Below are 19,407 nucleotides of genomic sequence, written 5' to 3'. Positions count from 1 at the left end.
AATTGCAAACTGTATACAACAAGCCCAAGAAACGATTTAAAACAATTCAAAACTCAATCAACAAACAGTGTCTAAAATATATGAAGTGATCAAAACAACTTTCCAACCACAAATTTTTATTTATTTTTCCTTCTTGTTACTTTTTCTTATTTTCTATCTTCTTTTATTTTTATCCGGTTCGGTGGACCATTTCATAAAATATATACTATCTTTACCTACAGACCTTATGCGGCTGCGGTCATAACTAAACTAACTCAAAAGAATACAAAGGACTGTAATATGCTATAATATAATATATGCTAATATATGCTAAATATACAATGACGTAATACGTATAATTATACTTTCTTTTCCGACAGTTTTGTCATTTCAATTAACAAATCAATCTCTTACCCAGAGTCACTTACATCACAATTTGATTTTGGTAAGCGAGGTTGGGTTCGATTTTGTTGACAAGTAGCCTGAAAACTGTTGTAAGCAGACCTTTCCTGTCTAGTCGAGAAGCTTTAAATAAATATATTTAATACGTCCTTGTTTCTTAATGTTGGTGATCTCAAATACGGCTCCCATTGGATAAACACATTTCTTCTCAGCGTCTCCCTCCGAGAAGAACCCAACATCTCTTGGTAGATAAATGGAATCTGGTTTTGCATTGTCAAAAACAAGTACGATGGAATATTCTCCGAGCTCTGTAGCAATTCTTTGATCTCGTGTAGAAGTCACGAAATCCGTAAACATAATCCTAATACCTTTCTTTAGTTTTGAATAAAGTTGATGTTGATGAGATTGTGGATCTTCAGCCCGTTGTAGACTCTTTATTTTCACGTATTCCGAAATACGTGGTATAAAATCAATCAAGTTTTCACTTGGTAAATTCACAGGGCGGTACGTGGTGCTACTCACTTTTGTAAAACGCTTTTCATCCCAACACGTCAAAATGGCATCGAGTACGAGATCAAATAAAACTTCTTTTAAGTCCTCATCATCTGGTCGAGTTTTTAGCCCAAAGTCTTTTGAAACTGAATTAATAAAGGCATTTTGAATACAGCATTTGTTGTAGAAATTGAGTATTTTTTCATACATCTCTTCTTTACTTCCAGAATCTTTCACTTCATCTGCAAAAGCTTTATCAATGGTATAAAGCGTATCGTACAGATACTTGGAAATATCTTTCCAACCTTTTCATTAGCATTTGATCATTTATCTTGGATAATAGCATTTGGAGATGTTTTTCAGGGCTTTCAGCTGGTACAATCATTGAATTCTTAAAACTGGTAACAATTTTGTAAAAGAGTGGTAGGCCCTCACTCATGAAACCTGAACCAGTAGAAGAGGTTGTCACAAATGAAATCGCATTATCTAACCTCTCTTTGCGCAAAGTCATATCATAGTTCTCAATTAATTTCCTTACATCACCCCGATTCTCCAAATACTTTGCCAACTCTAAACCAGACATTCCAGCTGGAGCACTTTCGGTATCTTTCTTAGTTTTTACAAAAATATCACATGTGTACATAGCTAGAAGTTTTTCAACTATTTTACTATTGTTCCAATATATAGCTTGGTGTAAAATACTCCAAGATCGTTTTTCAGGGATACAGTTGACTAGGTACGGCTTTCTAGCTATCAAAGCTAGACTAGCTTCCCAGTCATCATTTTTAGCTCCCAAAACAGCTTTCTCGAGATCGAAGCCATCCTCTACGGTATTGATTTTTCTCCCAATTTCATTCCCCATAATCCTTCCTCTCTTTGAGAAATTGATAGTTAATCTAAAAATAAAAAACAAAGGTATTCTTAAATCAAACCTGTACTGACCAATGTATAGCAATCAATTTTTGAGGGTTTTTCAGACAATTTAGAGTTTCTCTACCAAGGAAAACATCCCCTTCTCACAGACCCACTTACTCTGTACTAGAAGTGTATCTCACGTTTATCGCCTCGTAGTACACTCTGTGCGCATTGTATGTTTGATAAAAAAACCCCGGTACAGAAACCTCTGCGATGAAGTATGATATCAACAAATATCAACACTTCTCTCATCGTCTCCCTTTTTCCCACCAACACTCCATCGCAGCGGTAGGTTTGAAAATTCTCAAATGAGAAAAGACAATGACAACAGACCCTCTACGGTAATCAATTTTGAAATTAGCTGTAGATACTGGCGTTTTGTGCAGACAAAGACCCACTGGGAAACCTTCCCACTGAAAAAGTTAGCCATAATATCGTCCCCAATGGAAAATTATACTCAGATTTTTGTCCCCGTTGAAAATAATCAGATAAGCAAATCCCCACTGCAAAATAATGTGCTATTTTTTCCATCCCCACTCGAATTTTCTTACTCGAAAACAATATAATTCAAATCCCCCAGCAATAAAAAACATGGCAATATCAATCCCCATCGAGTTTTGGTCTGCTATTTCTACCCCGACTGGCTGATGAAATTTCTCCGTGTCTGTGAGAAGAGGGTGTAGAAAAGATAATTCGAAAATTCGATTAAATAACTAGTTGGTTTTAGCCAGCACTTTCAATGCAGCTATAATCCCCGAAATGATAGGAATGAAAATGGAAACCTTATTATATTGTATCTCAAGAAAACGTCAAGAAACAGCCCCACGTAAGTTGCTACTCCCCCTACAACTGAAGTGAAGAGAGTGCAATGCTTCAATAAAATTTGTAAGTATTTTATTGATTTCCTCTTCTACGCTGGTATCAATCATTTATGTATCTCTGGCATGGCTATTCTCAATCGAAAATTCAACATGGAAAAATATGACGTCATTATTCATGTCGTAGTTTAATAATCTGAATTACGCATACTGAATAACAATGCGCAACCCAAATAAAAATTTAAAGCACGTTTCATTCTATATCTGAACATCAGCTTTTTGTTTACTTTTTTTGACTATTCCCACACCCCCTTCTCACAGACTAACTGGAACTTCTTCCAACTGGAAAAATTTGCCAAAATATTCTCCCCAGTAGAAATTTATCCCCCATTTTGAATTTTTGTCCCCGCTGAAAATAATCAAATAAACCAATGGTCTCTTCCAAAAAAAGTTGTATATGGGGACGGTGGATGATATAACAATTTTCAGTGATTTACCCCCCGGACAAAGTGACTTTTGGCCCCCTGGACAACAGGTTTTACCCCCCGGACAAGCATCAGTTGACAGTTGACCCCCCGGACAACCCAAAATACCCCCAGACAGAGCAAATTTACCCCCCGGACAAGGCAAATTTTGATTATTTTTTGCTACCCACCCCCCCCCCCCCCCACCCCCCCAAACGGACAATATATCCTCCACCTGGAACATTTTCTTGAAGAGCCCAATCCTCATTGCAATTTTTTTCCATCCCAACTGTATTTTCTGACTTAAAATAAAATAACAAAATAACAAAATAATTTAAATTCCCAGACATAAAAAATATAGGAATATGTTTCCCAATATCAATTTCATTTCAGTTCGATGTTTTTTATCGAATCTGTAAGAAGGGAGTGTATTCCATATTTATTCAAACATTGATGGCTTGGTGGTGACATCTGCATTACGCCTTACAATATGGTAAAAAGACCATAGAGATTAGATATAAGCAAATCCTCATCCTCACTGAATTTTCTGGCTCGAAAACAATGGAATTCAAATCTTCAGACATAATAAACATGGAAATTTCATTCCACATCGAGTTTTCCCAGCCGACACACAACGTCAAAACAACGTTCATGTGACATTCATAAAGTCCAAATAACGTTATTTGAACGTTAAAACATCCGTTATTTTTATCCCCACAAGCTGAAAAAAATCCTACCGGGTCTGTGAGAAGGGGTGTCTTAACGTTTTTAGCCTGTTCTACTATACACATTTTTTTTATAAGAACATCAACAATTTTTGTAGCCTCATTTTTTGAGTTTTAAGCATGGCGTTCTACATTTAGAACGTCATGGTTTTAAGCCTAAAAATGTTCTTAACATGTTCTTATTTTCACCATTATGTGAATATTTGTGTCCATTTTCCTAAGGAATTGGGTGGTTTAGAGTTCGCGAAGCCTTAAAATGTTTTAACTTGTTCTTGTGTCCTTATGTTCATATAGTTTGTCCTATTTGGATAAAACTAGCCTTATGAAAAGCTACAGTATAGGGTGTACAAGATTATGTATACGGTCTACGCAAGGAGTTGCTGATTAATTAATTGCATGTTCCAAGGATAAAAGTGGTGTAATCCAGGTAGAAAAAGTGGAGCGCTCCTCTTCTTTCGGATAGCAGCCATCGAAAAGGGAGTTTTCAGCTCAATGTCGTTTGCAAAAAAGCTACTTACTAGCCTCGTCCCTGTGTATTCCAGGCTTTATTTGCGTTACTAGTGGGCGTCAGAGAATACCTTGGTGTAGGCTGATGCCGAAATTCATAAAACAATAACTCATAAAAAAATCTGACGTTACAATGTTACCGTACTTACCTATAACAATCCAATTAAGTTCCATTAACAATCAAATCGATCTGATTGGTTGAAACTCAAAATTATGATGTAATTAACCTAAATAAACCAATCAGTGCTCAGAAAAAGCGTTTGATTTTGAGGGAAATTTTGGATTGTTATACTGTGGGTAAGTACGGTACACCACAGTGGAATTATCTAGCGCTATCAGTAAGCATCAAAAGCTGATAATACACAGGGAACGGCGTAGCCAGGGATCCACTTAAAGCTTGTTTTATAGACTGGATAGCGCGATTAAGTGGCCGTAGTATATGGTAATATGGTTTTGCTTAGCAACAGTCCGCCAGATTTTCGTTGTTTTTGGAAGGTAAAAACAGTACGAAGCAATGTTTTTATTTGAGAATAAGGGATTGCAAATCTGTTATTGATGTTTGTTTCTCATTTTTGATTATGTTATCCAACTCCAAGTAGTTTTATCGTTATTTGGTTTTTTAATATTTTCTCTCAAAATGGTGACCTCGCCAAACGCTCCTAGTCTACTTCACTTAACTCGTCATAAAAAATTATCAAAAAGCAAAGTTCAGCCAAAAGTAGACTCTATTCTAGGAACAACGCTGGCTACTTACTAACTTTTATTTGGACTGATGACTGATACGTTAAATAGAGAAAAATGTCAACTATGTCAGCAATAAACAACGAAGAGATTACAAGTATAAGGTTTCTATGTAGGTAGCTTTTTTATTTGCTTTGCATGAAAGTTATCTTTCCAAAGTACAACATTATTGTATTGATATTGTATAAAAACAAAAATTATATAAGAACATAAGGCTTCGATGACCAAAATGTTAAGAACAAATTAAGCCTTTGCGGGTAGGTAAAAATGATCGAAAAATGTTGAAATTAAGAACATGTTAAGAACTTTTTTTGCCTAAAAACCCAAAAAAATTAAGAACATCCGAAAGCTTCAATAATTTTGGATATTCTTATAAAAAACGTGTAAAGAGGTTTTATAGTTTTTAATTGCTTTATAGTAACATGACCATGAGGTATAAGTTTTAACAGACATGTTGAATAATCTTTATACTCATAGCAAACGAATATCATTGAAGCTATTGAAGGGATCGCAATCTATATCAATTTTCGAAAGTAAAGTTACCTTATGAGCTTTTTAGTAAAGGTTTGCTTGGCAATGATGGGAATCAAGCTTAATAGACGTTTTTTATAAGAACAAACTATATAAGAAGAAATAAGGCTTCAATGGCCAAAATGTTAAAAACAAGTTAATAACATTTTTAGGCTTCGCGGACTCGAAAACAGCCAACTTCTTGGCTGGAGAAATGCATGCAAATAGGGGAAAATAAGAACCTAAGAACATGGTAAAAACATTTATAGGCTTAAAGCTCAAAAAGTTAAGAACATCCAAAGGCTTCCAAATTTGTTTTCTTGTAGAGAAAGATAAGGCAAGCTTTGTCAAAAGATTTATATTTAATCTTATAAAGATTTATGTTTAATCGGGGGAACTACCTTTTTTATGGGGTACTATTTCATAAGATACAAGGAGAGACAATTATCTGTTTGTGTTATATGTATTCATGTATAGACAGATAAAGTCGCAGTTAGAGATTAGATATGTATGGTTAAGTTGTTCATTGGGATCAGTGAAATGGTTCCTTGAAAATTTGACAGACGTTGAAAATTAGGATATAAGTGTCTGAAAGTTTTCCTTTGCATGATATGTGTATGACTTTTAGTAGAATGATCTTTTTACATTATATTGATCATTGACATTTAGGAACACGGTGTTGAAGTGAATTTTCATTTATTTCTACACCTCTGTCTCATTTGCATCATGCATCAAGAGTTTTGTCTGATGATGAAATCCCTGTGTGAGATCCAATGGGCTTTTCCAATTAAGTCCGTTACAGGGGGTGGACGACGGCGGAATTCCGAGGCAAATTTTTTTTTTTGAAATTCCTGGATTTCCGAGTGCTTTTTTTATCTGAAAATTCCTGTCATCCACCCCCTATATCAAATTTTTTCTGGAAGAGCTCAATGAAAAAGTCAGCAGTCAAGTTAAATTGGATTAGGGATATATCATATTTCTAGTACAGTATATACTTAATATGATTTATAAAACAGGGGTGATAAAAAATGTCATCGATCCATGTAGATGAAATGACATCTAAAAAAATATGACGGTATGGCGTTATGGCGGTATTAGGCTTCTGCTCATCCTCTAGCGAAAAAAGTTTCTTATAGAGGCTGCTTAATACTCGGTAAATCTTCTTTCCAACAAAATGCCGCTTCTCGCCGAATTTCGGCGAGAGGGCTATTTTTGCTGGCGAGTGCTTATGATGATTAATTTGCAAAGGTACTCTACCTGCTACGAAGTAGCATATCGTTTGCTGTTCAAATTCAAGATGGCCGTCGAAGCGGGAAGTGGTTTTCGTCAATCTCGAGTACTTGTTTTTGATTTGGGGTAGTTTGTTTAAGGCGAAAGAAGTTTTGTTAATACAATTACAAGTTTTAGAGTGTATAATATGTGTACCAAGAAAAGAATTACCGTCTAGAACATTTGTTATCAAGCTTATAATGTGGAATTTTGATTTGTTTTGATGGACATTTTGTTCGTTTTGAACGAATGTAGAAAAGATACAGTAACAGGTCTTGACAGGTATGTGGTTATTTTAGAAGCTTATGATAGGGGAAAGATTGTTGTTGTAAGTGTCCAATAGTAATATCATTTTATGGCTTTATCTCTTTCCAGAGCCTTCTTCCTTTTTACTTTGTGTCTACTTAAAGTTGTTTGAAAAAGTGCAGCAGCTTATTCTGTTATTCTTTGTTTTGTTAAACTTTGACAGGGACGGGAAGAATGTTGGAATCAGTTTTATTGATGAAACCCAATATGTCTCATTTAAGTAACCTGAAGAGGGTTCTACTCTAGAAACAAATAGTTATAGTGAAATTTTATTTCAAAGTTTTTGAGAAATTCATATTCGTTGACTCAAAGCTCTAATATCAAAACATTCGAAAATAAAAAAACATTCGAAAATAGAAAAAAATCATTCGAAAATAAAAGAAACATTCAAAAAGGCGTGCCTGTGGCAAAATGGAATCCGTCTGACACTGGAATGTCTTCACTTTGATTTCTTTTGTTTATCTTTTAACTCGCATTCGAGTTCCAATAAAACTTAGCAACTCGCCAAATAGCACGAGTCGGCCACCATAAGAGCCACCGTAGCGGGAAACCAATCCATACACTATTAAGCAGACCTATAGGAAGTATAGGTCTGCGAATCAGACTATGGCGGTATACGGAGAAAAAATCGAAGAGTTTCGACTGGCAAAAAAGGCAAAAAAGCTGTTTGAGAATTTTCTTCGGCTTTTGGCGTATTTCTTAGATTTGTCTTAGACTATAGCATAGTCTAGGAAGATTGTTTCAAGTTTAATATTTTTGGTTTGAATGAGTACTTTGAACCTTTGATAGTCCTTGAAACAGTGTGTTTATGTTTTGTTGAATGCTAAGAGGTTTTGTGTAATTTTGGTATCAGAATATAGATTTAATAATTTAATAGGTTTCAATTTCATTTCACCCCCTTCTCAAAGACCGGTAGGATTCTTTCAGTCAGTGGGGATAAAAATAACGGACTGAAACAAGATTGATATTGGGATTTCAGTTGGGAAGTCAGAAAAATTCAGTGGGGATAGGAAAAATAGCATAATATTTAGCAGTGATGATTTTTTAATTTGATTAGTTTCAGTTGGGACAAAAGTTTGAGGATTAATTCCCACCGGGGACGATATTTTCGCTAGTTTTTCCAGTGGGATTGGGTCCCAGCCTGCTCCATTTGAGGTGTTGTTTTGTTTGAAGTTGTATGTAGTCTCTTGACCTTTGTGCTTATCTTATTATTTTTTGCAAATGCGGAGAGGCTGGATAGACCTTTTCATAAATTACGTCACGAACTTTACTTCCCTCGTATTCAAACAATTTCCTTGGTGATTATGTTCCTTGAAACATTAAATGATTTTTTATGAATAAGAAGTAGCCTTAATAAAATCTGCTGGGAGTTAATCACCATAGCAATAATTTCAAAACGAGGCAAGTGATGTTCGTAAGATCAGGACAATCTAGTATAGAACAGTAAGTTTCGTACGTTTAAGTTGATAGTCCTGATTTTTTACAGCATTATTTTTTGGGTGAACATTAGAATTTTTTTTGGTTCAGATAATATTGACCTGGGACAGTTTTTCGTCAGAGACGAATTTGGTTATTTTCGCTCGACATTCTACATACTTTCTAGTATATACTATATACTAGTTTCAAGCCCGAAGGGCTAGAGGCGAAACTTTAACCCTTCTCAGGCAAGAGAAATTGAAGCTACTTATTTCCCACCCAAAACGTGCATAGAACGCGCTGTAATCATGACTACGGATTGTATCTAGCGGTTCTTTTGTTTTGGAGGACTACATTCTTCGAAATCTAGCGTTAGATTTTAGTTTCAATCCGGTGTTTGTGTAAAAACTACGCGCAGGCGTTCTAGATGGGAAATAAGTGGTTTCATTTCCCATCCAGGAGTCTCGCCTCTAGCCCTTCGGGCTTGAAACTCAATGCTTTTGAGTCCTTGCAAAAAAAGCTTTTTAGTCATAAATATCATCTTCCCAGAATAAATCGAGAATTGCATATTGTTGTTGTTATTTTGATGACGTTAATTGGCATATAAACATCTTTTGATTACTTGATGACGAACTCATGATGAAATGGGATTCTGAGAAAATGCAATCACATCAGTATTAATCTGTAGTGGCAAAAATGGATCGTTTTCGCAGGCCGTACATAAAATCAATTTGCTATGAATATTTACTAGCCATAACTTTCATTAAAGTGTCACCGCCGCAAAACGAACACATAGAGTTGAATTTGCTTTCAAAAGGAATGTATGATTTTTGACTTCTCATCTGATCTGAGACAAAATTCAGTCTTCAAATGCTAACAAATGTGTCAAGGAAGTGATTTACGGTTATACTTTCAAAAGTAAAGCCCATTTTATTTTGGCGTGTATTTAGAGTGATATCCGTGCATTGCCTTACACGCTTTTTTATAAGAACAATTTTATAAAAATACAATGCTGAAATCTGGCCAATACCTAAGAACAATTTAAGAACAGTCTTACTGAGAAGTACAGATTGGATTAGATACAAGAACATTTAAGTCTGAAAAACTCATAAAATTCAGAGCAGCCCAGCCAGAGCCATAACTTATTGGTTTTCTATAAAAACCGTGTATTTAAAGACCCTGTGCTGTACGTACACGTTTGTTTAAGCTACACGGAGCGCTTAATAACTACTTGAGGTATAAAAAAGGGAATTTCCCAAAATAGGGAATTTTCTAGATTCATTAATTCTCTAGGGATAAGAAAAAGACAAATTTAATACCGGGCTATAACCGGTTAAGCATTTAATCGGTTAACCATTTAACCGGTTTAAGACGAGTGACAAACAATTTCGAAAAATTGTGAGCTATTTGTCCAACTATCCTTAGGCGTGAAGCTATGAATGTCATCCTCGGTCGTTTTAGGCTCCCTGCGGTGGCAATGATTGAGTTTTCCATGGATGTCCCCTCTTCACCTTAAACTATTTTATTTTCTTACTAGCCTATCAAAGCTGTAAATTATATTATTATTTTGATTTTTCTGCTATTTACAGTTTGGCCTGCCTAAATGCTTGTAAACAAATGGGTCGGCATAATAATGAATGTTACAGTGATTCCAATAACGTGGAAAGTCTTTTAGAAGAGTTTGCGCGTTAGAATAACAAGAGTCTATCAAATTTCTTTAGACGTCTACTTGATACACTGATTTAGCAAATTCAAGGAAATTATTGTCAAATAATTAGCATAATCATAAGAGATTCAATTTTTCAAACCATAAAAGGAAACCCATAGAGAAAGAAGCAGACATTTGCAACTTTCATAAAAACAAATACTACATAAGCCCATAAAGGCAAGACGATTTTTCATGCAAAACGAATTTCATTTTTTTAGAAGTTTAATTGATACAAGATGGGTGATACACTACCATTGCATCAAACACTTTCCATTTTATCATTGTTTTTACTTGTGACGTCACTAAGCATTAGTTCGTACACTCAAACGCAATCTGATTGGATGAAAACAAAGTTGATCCTCAAGACTAAACCCTTTGGTAAGTTTGCTTTTTCTGAGTTTTTGCCGTGCCAAGGTTATAGCACTCTGTACCAGAATGTGTCTCACGTTTATCGCTTCATAGTACACTCTATGCGCATTGTCTGTTTGATAAAAAAATTCCCGTACGGAGACCTCTGTGATGAAGTATGATTTATAAATAGCAACACAACTCTTATCGTCTCTCCTCTCTCTTCCACACTCCATCTCAGCGATCGGTTTGAAAAATCTCAGATGAGAAAAGACAATGACAACAGACCCTCTAAGGTAATGAATTTTGAAATTAGCCGTAGAAACTGGGTATGTGTGCAGACAAAGGTTATAGCAAAAGTAAGTAAGTTTACAATCGTAGTCGAGGGCGACTCGAAGGCTCCTTTTTCTCTAACTGTCTATCCGAAGGTAGGGAAGTGTACCGTCATGCTACGATCGCTATAGCAAAAAGCAAAAGAGGAGTCTCCGTAGCTCGAACACATACGCGGATGCCCGGTGTTACATTGAGTGGTCTAGGAGTCTTCTCGTTAGAACCGTCTTAAGTTGTAGTTTATACTACCTGCCAACTTGCAAGACACTTACAAACATTTTCTCGGATCAAGTGCGTTAGCCCAGCGTTAACCACTAGTGAGTAAGGCTAGCGCACTCATGATGTTTTTGGAATTGATACCTAGGACAGTCACTGACAGGCTTCTTACGAATCTCGACAGTCAAGATTGATATCCACTAAAATTGACACATACGCGATAGAATTTCTATTATTGGTCTTCAGAGGTTGATATGTTCTTTGAAAACTCAACCTCTGATATTCAAGGTAATGTATCTTTAGAAATTATTTCAATGGGGGCAAAGAATTAGGTTATTCGGGGGGATATTACTCTTTGGGACTTAGGGACATGCCATTGAGGCTCAAAAATTTGCCCCACTTCCTCGTTTGACGTATTTCGAAAACTTTCGCTGTTTCTTTTCAAAACAAAGGACCTGAATAGGTTAAACATTGCCTTAAAAGTTATTACCAAAGCTTAACCCTTTGTGCGCACCGTTTTTTTGAAAACATTGAAATTTTTCTAAATTCTTTTCTTGAAACTCAAAACTTTAAAGTGCCATAAAAGCTTGTAGCTATTGATTTAGAAGATGGTTTTGGTAGCATTGGAAAGCTATTTTTATATACTCTTTTTAAAAGCATTTGGTTTACAACTTTCAATAGAAGTGGTCAGGAGCTATGGCCTCAAGTCTGAGACTCTGTATTTTGGCTTATTTTGGACGCATATACGCGTCCCTCGTGGTCTAAGGGTTAAGACGAATACTCGTGTAATAATTTCAAGATTTCTTATTTTACAGGTGAATTCATTACACGGAAGTATTTCCCTAAAACAGAAGAGGATGATTTGATACCAGATTTCGAAAACAAAACCCAAGAAGATAAAGACTCGCAATGTGATTTCTTAGAAAACTTTAGAGAAACGTTACTAAAATACGACAATGGGAAAATGAAAATCGATGTTAATATTGGACTCAAAGATATGTGTATGTTTATAATGTTCACTGGTTTTAAGACTTACAGTGAAATTCTACCACAATTTTATTCGTGTAAAAAATTCGAATTTTTGAACAGTGTTGAAGAAGAAACAGCTAATAAAGTTTGGGATGAGGATAGCTGGTCAAGGAAAATGTTTGACTCGACAATTGATGGTAAGTCAACTGACATACAGACACCCCCCGCTCACAGACCCACTGGGACCCCTTCCCACTGGAAAAATTGGCCAAAATATCGTCCCGGTGGAAAATAATCCTCCAATTTTTGTCCCAACTGAAAATAATCAGAAGCATAAGCCATAATCCTCACTGTAAGATATTATGTTATTTTGTCCATTCTCCACTGAATTTTCTGATTTGAAAACAAAAGAATTGAAATCCCCAGTCATTAAAAATAGAAAAATTGAATTTTCAAAAAACTCGAATGTATAAGGATTATAAGGTTAGTTAGTAAAAATCTTTATCTTTATAATTTCCAAAGCCTTGAGTTTATCCACTTAACATTATCTTTGCAACCATATTAAAGCCCAGCTGGCACACAACGTTGTTTCAACGTTCATCTAACGTTATATGGACGTTGTGAACGTTAGATAAACGTTGAAACAACGTTGTGTGCCAGCTGGGAGGTTTTATATTTTAGCCTCCTAAGATTACATTGGTCTTCAATTTGTTCTCAGGAGTTATGAAGAATATGAGCTTCTTTGTTCCTCTAAACTGTGGTCACGAAACCTATTTCATTCCTAAAAATTATTGGGTTTTCTTTGTAAATCATTGATTCTGAATGAGGAAAATTGTTAATTTTTAGTGATCGATGAAGTCAGTGATCTAACAGTTGCTGGTATTTCGTTCACCATTGTTGCTGTTCTTACCGCGTTCTTCAAGACACCTCTCATTCGAAACTTCCTTAAAAATCGAAACATATTTCAAGCGATGTGTGCTTTCTGTACTTTTGGAGCATGTAAGTATTTGTACATGGGTGGCCCAAAAAAAAACTTTACATGAACTTGATTGTTTATAAATTGACGTTGCTTTGTGGTGTGTTTGAAACTTTACACAAGAAAAAAGAATTCTATTTCGTATATCTTGTCAAAATTTTAGGTCAAAATATTTGATTAATCTCGTTTTATAAAGGTATACTATATAGGCCATTTATCACAGTTGCAAAGCGTAATGGGTAATCAGGACCACTGCGCGCTAATGACAACTTACTATTATAGTCTATTATTATAAGATTTTTGCGTCTGACCAACGGGAAACTGTTATTGGGGCGCAATCAGTCCTGATTACCCATGATCCATTTCGACTGTAACATGGCCTATATATACAACCCTATCCATTGAGTTTGAAGCTCCAAAGGGGCTAAAAGGGAATCTTCAACCTATATCAAGCAAGAAAAAGTGAAACCTTAAGATTTGCCCAGCACTAAGAAATTGTGTGTGAAAACCACTTTGGTCATGTGTCTTGGATGGGAAATAAGTGGCTTTTTCATGATTCTAATAAGGTTCAAAGGAAAGGATTGCATCACCTATCAGTAAAATAAAAAAATGCTACTACAAGTTGCCCTAAGCACGAGAGATTGCCCTAATGTGACAAAGTCATTTTGTATTGTGTTTTTTACTAGCGACCCGAACCTTACTGAAAACCAGTTGCTTTAGCGAAGTTCTGCTGAGCTCATGAGTCTTAAACTCGTAACTGGAATCTTTGGTTTGAATCTTGTCAGCGAATCATCTTTATGTATAGTTTTTGAATTCATTTAATGATATTTCTTTTCCAGCTGTGGCGTATACATGGGCGATCGTCTTGTTTCTCCATCAATTCGATCCAGCAGATATTTTAACCAAAGCACGAACAAGAGCCATTGACAAAAAGAATGAAGCATCCGATTTTTGGAAGACATCGCGCGTCAAGCAAAATAATGGAAAAAGTTTTTATTTGTTGGTTGGTGCAGATGCCATTTTGGTTTTAGTTTTAATTATGAGTGTAGTAGAATACTTGAGTAGTCGCGTGGTGAGAAGAGTTCCTGAGGAAGATATGCAAATGTCGAGAGAAAAACTTATGGCTTTTGATCATGGTAGTGATGATTCCATATTGTCTTGAATCAAAATGCAATTCATCTTTTCGATCGTAGCCGCTAACTGCTGCATGGGCATTTTTCTGTCCGTTTTACCACCCTAAACTCGATCTAATCTTTTTTTTACACTTTTTTCTATTGTCTTCAGGTGCGAAAAAAAGACTGGGACGGTTTTAGGGTGGTAAAACAGACAAGAAAATTATCCGCGCGGCAATAGACGATATCGGCTTAACGTGAAAACTCAGATTTGACCTCCGAGAATTCCCCCCAATGCTTTGTGCAGAAAAAATTTCACCTTGAACTTTTTTTAGCCAATGAAAATACTTTGTAAACGTTTTACAAGAGCTTAGCCACAAACGTCGCTTCAACGTTCATTTGACGTTAGTTGGAAGATGTGGACGATGCTTTGATGCTGAGATATGTAGGTATAGATCTTATCGGAGTTTTTTATTTTTATAAAAAAGCGATGCATTGTGGGATTGTTTCGGGAGTATTACAATAGAAATCTCTTAGGAATTCCTTGTTGGAACTCTATTGTAATACTACTGAAACAATCCCACAATGCATCGCTTTTTAAGAAAAATCAAAAACGTCAGCCGTGGAAAAAAACAAATGTGTAGAATAATTATGAAAGTGAAGGCTTTAGCATGATGTCTTTACAAAACATTTTGGGAAATTTGGCTAAAAATCTCCGTTTGGGATTTAATTGTGTGTAAGAGGAAGTTATTTATTATATAAATTTATTTTAATTTATTTTTCAAATAAATGATGTTTTTGTAAAATTTGCGGGAATTTCATTTGGCGAATGAGAAAATTGATATATAAACCAATCATAGGCGCAAAAGTTATGGATGAGAGCGCGGTTTTTACGACACTGTAATTATCGTCTTTGTTTTATCAAAATATAATGAATGAATATGTCTACCACATTTAATCCCCGCCAAAATTAATCCATCTAAAGTCCTCCATGTCACAGAGCCAAAGGTGACACATTTTTGACTTTTGAAAATAAAAATTGCGTTAACAAAACACTTCGTTAACTTAAAGGTTTTGTTTTAAAATAAGAGTGATATCGTTTGCTTAGGGGTAAATCACTAAAAATTAGGTGTACGAGATTTTGATTTCTTTTTGATTTTTGATTTCTTTTTGATTTTTGATTTTTTTTTGATTTCTTTTTGATTTTTGATTTCTTTTTGATTTCCTTTTGATTTCTGATTTCTTTTTGATTTCTTTTTGATTTCTGATTTCTTTTTGATTTCTTTTTGATTTTTGATTTTTTTTTGATTTTTTTTTTGATTTTTTTTTGATTTTTGATTTCTTTTTGATTTCTTTTTGATTTCTTTTTGATTTCTGATTTTTTTTCTGATTTTTTTTTTGATTTTTTTTTGATTTTTGATTTCTTTTTGATTTCTTTTTGATTTCTTTTTGATTTCTGATTTCTTTTTGATTTCTTTTTGATTTTTGATTTCTTTTTGATTTCTTTTTGATTTTTGATTTCTTTTTGATTTCTTTTTGATTTTTCAAAAAGGTGTACGTGATTTTTTTCATTGCTTACTCATCATATTTTAATTTATAAGCTTTTCAAGAAAAACATTTTTTGCCTATATCAGCACAAAATAACAATAGGCAGACACTGTCCTGATATGAAATATGTGTCTTATATGAAACGGGAACACTTATGCGAAAATAAAACCTTTTAAAAAACGACAATAATAGCTAGATAAAAAGTTATCTCAGGCGTCGAAATTTACTTAATAATAATCACTTTTTTATAATAATTTTTGTATTTGTAATTTTGTAATTTTGCGAAAATGAATTTTTAAATAAAAAATAATTTGTCAAAAAAAAATTCAAAATAAAAAATCCGTCATCATTCATAATATATTTACATCCACAAAAATGCATATTACCATAAAAATTTCAAGTAAAGTGGAGCCAGTCACATTTACTTTATTAGTTGCCTGGATTCCAGTTAAGTGAAAACAGATTTGGACAATAATGAAAATAAGCTTATGATTAAAAGTTTTTAGCTTGCGATCGTAGAAATCATAACTTTAATCAACACCTTCAACGCTATTGGTCCAAATAAAAATGAAAAATGTTTGGAATGAAAGAAAAGAAAATTGTTTTTCTTATGGTGGAACAAGGTCCTTGCTTCAAAGGTTTGCATACATTCAACTCCTATAAATTGGAAGACCTTACACACCCCATTCTCACAGACTCGGGGGGACTTTCAGCCAGTGGGGATAAAAATAACGGACTGAAACTCTATGGGGATTGATAGTCCCTTATTTTTTAAGGCTGGAGATTTAAATTCTTATTTTGTTTTTAAGTTGGAAAATTCAGTGGGGATGGAAAAATAGCATAATATTTTTTAGTGAGGATTGGTTTACTTGATTATTTTCAGTGGGGACAAAAATTGGAGTATAATTTTCCACCGGAGGCGATATTCTGAACAATTTTTCCAGTGGGAAGGGGTCCAAGTGGGTCTGTGAGAAGTGGGTCTCCTTAGTGAAAGTATAACTCAAACTCAACCTCGTTCCCTGCGTATTATCAGTTTTTTTATGCTTACTGATAAGGCCAGATAATACTCTCTGGCGTCCATCAGTAAAGTAAATAAAGCCTGGGATACACAGGGACGAGGTTGAGATCAGCCATAACATCAGCACGTTTGAAATCAATCAAGGAATATAATTAGTATTTTTCCTCATCAACATATTCTTAAAGCCAACTGTAATCAATTCTAAGTCATTATCACTATTCCTTCTTTTCTGATGACGAAACAATCCTTTATTCGTTGTTTTGTGGTGGTTATTAGCGTTCCCAAAGTTTAGCAGCTTATTCACTTCACGTTCGACGATCAATTGTAGTTCTTTAGTGTCCGCTCCTTCTTCACCCGTCGATGGTTCCTCAATACAGGGAAGATCTATTGTTTCAGGTAAGCTGCTCTTTCGAGAACGCCGTGACGGTGAAATAGAAGCCGAATCACCGCCACACCCAGATACAGGTCCAAATTTTTTGACTTCCGTGTTCATCAAAGGTATCATTGTTCCGTATTTATTCTTATTCCGCAGCAAATCTCGACATTTTTTACAATAAGGGTATTTATCAGTTTTCACTATCAAAACAGTTTTATCTTTTTGGAAACAGTTTCTACACCTCATATATTCGGTTTGTTTGAATTCTGGCTCCGGTCTTATACTTTCATCATCTCCTGAGCATTCCTCAATAATTTCTGGTATACTATGACTAGAACTGCCATGTCCCGATGACTGTTGACTCAATTTTCGGCTAGGTCTATTAAAATCTCTGAAGTCAAATCCACCGTAACTTGTACCGGAGCTCCACGAATGACGTCGGTGAAGTTCTGATATTTGGTTCTTTCCATCGCTTGTTTCACCATCACCGTATCTTTCCGGCCAATAGTGTACCCGGGGTTGAAAGACTTCCGGTAATGATGAAACTCGGTCTCTTTTTGTGAAATCTATTCTTTCAGTTTTATTCTCATTCGTAAATCGATCATAGTAAACACCTCTTTTTCGTTCTCGTTCCCCGCTCCCTGATTTCGTCATTTTGAAAAAAAATCGATAATTTCCAGTCAATTCCAAATACAAAACAATTATGAAGCCCAACCACAAAAAGGAAACATCCAATGATATACAACTCAAAAAGCTCTGCAAATTTTAAGATAAGTCAGTCTTCTACAACCATAATTCGAATTTCTCCAAATTTGTGACTTTTTCTTTTTTCTTCTTTTTCCAATTTCCTACTTTACTCCCGCGTGAGATACGATCAAGAATGAAAAAGAAAAACACTCCCAATTTTCTTCTTGATTTTCAGCGTTTTCTTCTTCTGTTGTTGTTAATATTATATTTTCTTTTCAAAAAAAAGTCTAAAAATATAAGTAGAAAAGAAGATGGATAAATTACAAGTACTACTTAGAGATGAATAATTCACTATGTAATAGAGAAAACAATTTTATAGCAAGTACCTTTTCGACCACCGACGAACTTTTCTTTATTTGTTTACTAGTCAATAACACTTTGAAGCGCTTTTTCAAAAGTCGGGTAAGTACTGGCTAAGTTTGAAACTCGTTGCAATAAATGAGGAAAATAAATAAACTTTCCATTTCTTGCTCCAATTCGAACAAATTAGAACTCCCGCTCTGCTCAAGTTCGAATTAAGGAGAGGTAACTGTATACTGCAATACGTACAGGGTTCATGAAAAACATGCACTTCAAGTGTACGGCATTTTTACTGTCCGTGATCTCTCCTGCACTTAGGAATGTTAACTTAGAGTGTTCACCTTATTTGAGGAGGATTTAGCAAAAGGAATTGAGACAGGGGTGTTAATATCGTCCAGTAAATTGACTGAGATTGTTTTTAGATTTATATTGTTCCAAACAATAGAGCTATTGCTCTAAAGAGTCTACAGCTGAGGCTGGCGGTCTTATAAAATTGTTCTTCTTAATAAAAAAGTGTGTATCTATAGTCGGTATCTTAGTGTAAAAATGAGTAAAAATCGTCCGAAATTACTGCCCTGTACTCCATTACCCTGAGTATCAGAGGCCAAGTTTTCAAAAAGAATATATTATTCGAGCTGTGATACTCACGGTAGTACTCCATATACTCTTATAATGATATTATATCACGAAGTCTAATTCACGTTTGAAGTACCTCCAATGGTATTCTTGGATCGAAAAACACGAGAAAAATATCTTGAAAATCCAAACAAAAAATCACTAAAAAGATTGTCTTTTTTCTTTACGAGATCAAGGTGAAATCAAGGAAATATCTGTCCCTGTCGAGTTTTCCCACTTTGGTTCGTATAGTTTTCTGTTTTTAACTGATCAAGTTTCATACAACCATTTACATCTTCATACATGATGTTTTTCCTTTTTTACCAATTCAAGGAAGAAGCTGGGAACTTTTTTTTTGTTTACAAACTTTCGGACCTTTCCTTATTTTTCATATCATATTGAACCTCCTCAGACTTCAATATGCATTATGTAAAAAAACATATTGATGATTGAAGATTCTCTTAACACAGAAAATCTTGTGCTTTTTCAGACTTCAATTTCTAATGCAAATTGAAATCGCTGGCGAAAAAGTAAAAAAAGAACACATCCGAACGAACAGATGTAGACAAAATCTTCAAAAATGATCGAAAGTAATCGACT

General features: G+C 34.8%; 1 protein-coding gene across 1 annotated transcript; it reads left to right on the top strand.

Annotated features, from left to right (window-relative positions):
- The first annotated feature begins 10,407 nt into the window (after positions 1-10,407).
- Positions 10,408-14,354, top strand: LOC136797496 (uncharacterized). Its single transcript, XM_067054073.1, has 4 exons — positions 10,408-10,630; positions 11,962-12,312; positions 12,962-13,114; positions 13,931-14,354. The coding sequence occupies exons 1-4, from the start codon at positions 10,489-10,491 to the stop codon at positions 14,251-14,253; spliced, it is 969 nt and encodes a 322-aa protein (XP_066910174.1). The 5' UTR covers positions 10,408-10,488; the 3' UTR covers positions 14,254-14,354.
- Positions 14,355-19,407: the final 5,053 nt, after the last annotated feature.

The sequence above is a fragment of the Clytia hemisphaerica genome, unplaced genomic scaffold, assembly GCF_902728285.1.
Source record: "Clytia hemisphaerica strain Z4C2 unplaced genomic scaffold, Clytia hemisphaerica genome assembly, whole genome shotgun sequence".
NCBI lineage: Eukaryota > Metazoa > Cnidaria > Hydrozoa > Leptothecata > Clytiidae > Clytia > Clytia hemisphaerica.
The sequence above is the reverse complement of the archived record's forward strand: the minus strand, read 5'-3'. Positions and strand labels throughout refer to the sequence as shown.

Coding starts and splice junctions, on each gene's coding strand:
- LOC136797496 (XM_067054073.1), top strand. CDS start 10,489: ATGGGTGATACACTACCATTGCATCAAACACTTTCCATTTTATCATTG. Junction 10,631..11,961: donor CCTCAAGACTAAACCCTTTG/GTAAGTTTGCTT, acceptor CTTATTTTACAG/GTGAATTCATTACACGGAAG. Junction 12,313..12,961: donor GTTTGACTCGACAATTGATG/GTAAGTCAACTG, acceptor GTTAATTTTTAG/TGATCGATGAAGTCAGTGAT.